The 4521-nt window shown below is 53.0% G+C and overlaps 1 protein-coding gene across 1 annotated transcript; it reads left to right on the top strand.

Annotated features, from left to right (window-relative positions):
- Positions 1–2928: 2928 nt before the first annotated feature.
- LOC139603966 (olfactory receptor 14J1-like) lies at positions 2929–4178 on the top strand. The gene has a single exon (XM_071454963.1). The coding sequence runs from the start codon at positions 2929–2931 to the stop codon at positions 3859–3861; it is 933 nt and encodes a 310-aa protein (XP_071311064.1). The 3' UTR covers positions 3862–4178.
- The last annotated feature ends 343 nt before the right edge of the window (positions 4179–4521 follow it).

The following is a 4521-nucleotide window of genomic DNA, read 5'->3' as shown; positions in this document are numbered from 1 at the left end:
GAGTGTCTCAAAGCATGAATGGGTCCCTCTGAGGTCCATCTCCAACACAGGCTCCTCATGGACTCCTTGTGGGGGGGGGGGGGGGGGGGGGGAGAATTGGAGGCCAGAATTGGAAAAAACACCTCTCAGAGATTCAGACTGGAAAGGAACATCCAGAGTACCTTAAAAACCTTGAGTATCTGAAAGCATTACTGAGCCCCACTGAGTGTCAGTACAAAGCTCTCAAGGGACTCATTAAAGCAGATAATTGAGACCATGATTGCACAAACCTCTCACAGAGTCTGTATCAAAAGGGCAACACCAAATACCTTAAAATAACTGAAGTACCCTGAAGCATTAATGAGCCCATGAGTGTCATTACTGATAAAGGCTCTCAAGGGACTAATTAAAGTAGATAATTGGGGGCTGCAACTGCACAATCCTTCTCATAGAGTCTGTATCAAAAGGCAAACACCAAGTACCTTCAAATAACTGAAGTACCCTGAAGCATTAATGAGCCCCACTGAGTGTTGTTACTGACAAAGCCTCTCCAGGGACTAATTACAGCAGATAATTGGAGGCCATCATTGCACAAAGCTCTCAGAGACTCCAAGGCCAAAGCCAAAGCCAAAGTCCTTTGAAAAACCTGAAGTCCCTGCAGGGAGCATTCAGGAGCCCCCAGGGCCATTGCTGAGCAAGGCTCCCCAGGGACTCCTTGCAGCAGATCCTTGAGGCCACTGGGATGTGGGCTAGGGGGGGATGCTGAGGGCAGCACAAGGGGCTGACAGTGCCCAGCCTGGCTGGGGCTGTGCCAGGAGGCCCCAGGGCCTCAGGACAAGGTGTCTCCTCCCAGCCCTTGCTGGCACAGACCCTGCTGTGCCCCAGGGCACCAAGACTTGGCTTCTCTTTGTCCCCACCTGTCAGCACTGCCTGCAGTTCTCTGCTCTGCCTGGGGCCTGGGGACACTTGCTCAGTCGTGTCCCTCTCTGGGACCCATTAAAAGTCCAAGAAAGTTTGGAGTTGGATTCTGCCTTGGAGTTCTGCAGAGGTTTCTTCAGCTCCCTCTCAGGGACTGATGTTCATGGCCTGAGCACAAAGCCCCAGAGGCTGATTAAAGTCCTTGTGCTGTGTCTGTGCTGCTGAGCTGGGCTGGGCTCCTGGCACAGAGGCAGCTCCTGGTCACCAAGAAGAGCTTCAAAAGCACATTTCTCTGGATGAGCAGCTCTTCTGCCAGCCCAGCAGGGCTGGGGCACTGCCTGCAGCCAGCCCGGGCACAGCCCAGAGGCACAGAGAGCTTCAATCAGTCAGGGCTGGGAAGGGGCTGAGAAGTGCCTGGGGCACAATCACTGCCAGCCCTTGGCACAGGAACCTCTGGCTGCAGGACAGTGCAGCTGCAGCTCCTGGAGCCATCTCCTCAAGCTGGAACATCCCAATGCCTCCAGAGCCTGTGAGTACAACTCTGAGTATTTCTGGTGCAGGGGAGGTGAAATGCTCATGGAGCTCTGACATGCTGAGGGGTTCTGATCAGTCATAGAATATTTCCAAGAAAGGGTTTTTGACAAAAATATGGAAACGTCCTAAGAGTTTGTATTCAGTTTCCAACTATTGTAGAATGGCAGGAAGAGAGGGTTAAATATTAAAGATAGTATGAATTATTAGTTATGAATTTTGTCAAGTGCCTGAGGTACCTAAACTGTAATTTATTGGCTCACAGGAGATCCCTAATGTGCTTTCTGCCACTCTGCCCATGGCAGCAGCAGCATCACCTTTGCTGGAGCCATCAGGCTCAGTCTGAGCTGTCCTTTCTCCAAGCTGCAAACAGAACCTGCCCCCAGCCAGTGCCCTGCAAACAGGCAGGGTTCTGTAGGGCCAAGGAGAGTGCACAGAGATTTGGGGGCTGTGAGTGCTGGCAGGGAGAGATCAGGCACAGGGAAACCCCTGCAGGAGGAAAATCTGCAGGAGGCAGAGAGAAGATCAGGCAATGAGAGAAAACAAAGCCCAGCAATGCTGTGGCAGGGAGAGTTTAGAGATGCCCACAGGAGCCCCTGCAGTGCAGCCCCTCCCTCTGAACAAGCCCCCTCCCTCCTGTGGCCCAGCCAAGCCTCTGCCCTCAGGGCCGGGGCTCCAAGGCGTGCAGCCCCTCCTGTGCAGGCAGAGCTGCAGCAGAGCCGTGGGGCAGCTCTGCAGCCCCGGGCCCAGTTCCCTCTGCAGAGCACAGGGCTGGGAGCAGCTGCCCGGCCCTGGGGGCTCTGGCAGGGGCACAGCTGGCTCAGGGTGACGCTGTCCCCAGTGCCCAGCTCTGGGCAATGCTGTCAGGGCAGCCAGGGAAGGAGCTGCATCTCCCTTCATCCAATGCCATCAGAAGGACACTTGGAAGTCTCCTTGAGATTTCAGTCCAAGCTGGGAGCTTCAATCCAGGGTGCAAACCTGTCCCAGAGAATCTCTAAGATTGATGGGAATAGGCATTGGTGTTGTGACCCTGAAAATGCTGTTTGTTTGGTGAAATGAGCAATGTGAGTCCTTGGCTACAAATGTGGAGCTGGGCTGTGGTGAACATCTGCTCTCAGCATTGCTTGGGGGTTTTTAAGAGAAACATGTGAGTGTGCACATTCTCCATTTCAGAAAAGTGAAAGCCCACAGAAACTCCAAACAGAATAAAGGGACAGAGCATCTCCCCTCACTCTCCACTCATCATCTTACATCAGGGAACCCACTCTGTTCTACCAGAGGGCAGAGGAATTGCTGAGGGTTTCTGCTATCCAAGAATACGAGGAGAGTCATGGAGGGAGATTAAAAAGAAAACCTCAGAACTCTTAAACACAAAAGCATGTCCATGTATGTTATAGAGGATGGTATATGGGAAATGGCTTTGATTTTGGCTGCAGCTATCTCCTCTAACACTTCACTGTCCTTTCTCCATGAACAGGTCCCCATGTGCAGCCCCAGCAAATGTCCAACAGCAGCTCCATCAGGCACTTCCTCCTGCTGGCATTGGCAGACACGCGGCAGCTGCAGCTCCTGCACTTCTGCCTCTTGCTGGGCATCTCCCTGGCTGCCCTCCTGGGCAACGGCCTCATCATCAGCGCCGTAGCCTGCGGCCACCGCCTGCACACGCCCATGTTCTTCTTCCTGCTCAACCTGGCCCTCGCTGACCTGGGCTCCATCTGCACCACTGTCCCCAAAGCCATGCACAATTCTCTCTGGGACACCAGCAACATCTCCTACACTGGATGTGCTGCTCAGCTCTTTTTCTTTATGTTCTTCCTCTCAGCAGAGCTTTGCCTCCTGACCATCATGTGCTACGACCGCTACGTGTCCATCTGCAAACCCCTGCACTACGGGACCCTCCTGGGCAGCAGAGCTTGTGCCCACATGGCAGCAGCTGCCTGGGCCACTGCCTTTCTCAATGCTCTCATGCACATGGCCAATACATTTTCCCTGCCCCTGTGCCATGGCAATGCCCTGGGCCAGTTCTTCTGTGAAATCCCACAGATCCTCAAGCTCTCCTGCTCCAAATCCCTCCTTAGGGAACTTGGGCTCATTGCTGTCAGTGCCTGTTTAGCACTTGGTTGTTTTGTGTTCATTGTTTTCTCCTATGTGCAGATCTTCAGGGCTGTGCTGAGGATCCCCTCTGAGCAGGGGCAGCACAAAGCCTTTTCCACCTGCCTCCCTCACCTGGCTGTCATCTCCCTGTTTCTCACTACTGGCACATTTGCCTACTTCAAGCCCCCCTCCATGTCCTCCCCATCCCTGGATCTGGCCCTGTCAGTTCTGTACTCGGTGGTGCCTCCAGCCCTGAACCCCCTCATCTACAGCCTGAGGAACCAGGAGCTCAAGGCTGCAGTGTGGAGACTGATGACTGGATGCTTTCAGAAACATTAAACTGCTGGCCAGTGTTTGCAAATCACTTGTAATAAAAGTAATTTTTGATATTTCTTGTTGGTTTGGTTGTTGGTTTTTTCCCCTTTTTTTTTTAGGTTTTTCATATTGTCCACAAAGAAATGTCATTTTTTGTGCCATTTCTCATTTTGTTTCTCTCCACCTTCCTGGTGGCCACAGACTGTGTCAATGTGGGGCTGTGCTCTTGGTGTATTTAAAGGAACTAAAGGATGTCCCAGCAGAGTTTTCTGCAAAGATGCCCTTTTGTTGCCTTCTCTGGAGCTGCAGCAGCAATGTCTGTGTGCAGAGCTGGGGCAGATCAGTGCTGGCCCAGCAGCTGTGCCCAGCAGCAGCAGCAGCAGCAGCACTTGGTGTTGCCAGTGCTGCTGCCGTGGCCCTGCCCCGCTGCCCTGGTGGCCCTGGTGTTGCTGCAGGGCCTGAGTGCTCTCGGGGCTGGGCACAGCCCTGGGGGTGGCAGTACCGGGGCTGCAGCAGGGACAGGCCAGGTATTATGAAGCACCTTTGATGATTCCTTTCGGTTTGGTTGTGGGTTTGTTCTTTTTTTCCAAATGTTTCAGTTTTTTAATATTGTGCACAAAGAAAAGCCATTGGTTTTGCCATTTCTCATTTTCTTTCTCTCCATCTTCCCTGTGGCCACAGACT

Source organism: Agelaius tricolor, unplaced genomic scaffold (assembly GCF_023055355.1).
Source record: "Agelaius tricolor isolate 1412-34295 unplaced genomic scaffold, bAgeTri1.0.p SCAF_43, whole genome shotgun sequence".
In the NCBI taxonomy this organism is placed as follows: Eukaryota; Metazoa; Chordata; class Aves; order Passeriformes; family Icteridae; genus Agelaius; species Agelaius tricolor.
Note: the sequence above shows the minus strand (reverse complement) of the source record. Positions and strands in the feature narration are given on the sequence as shown.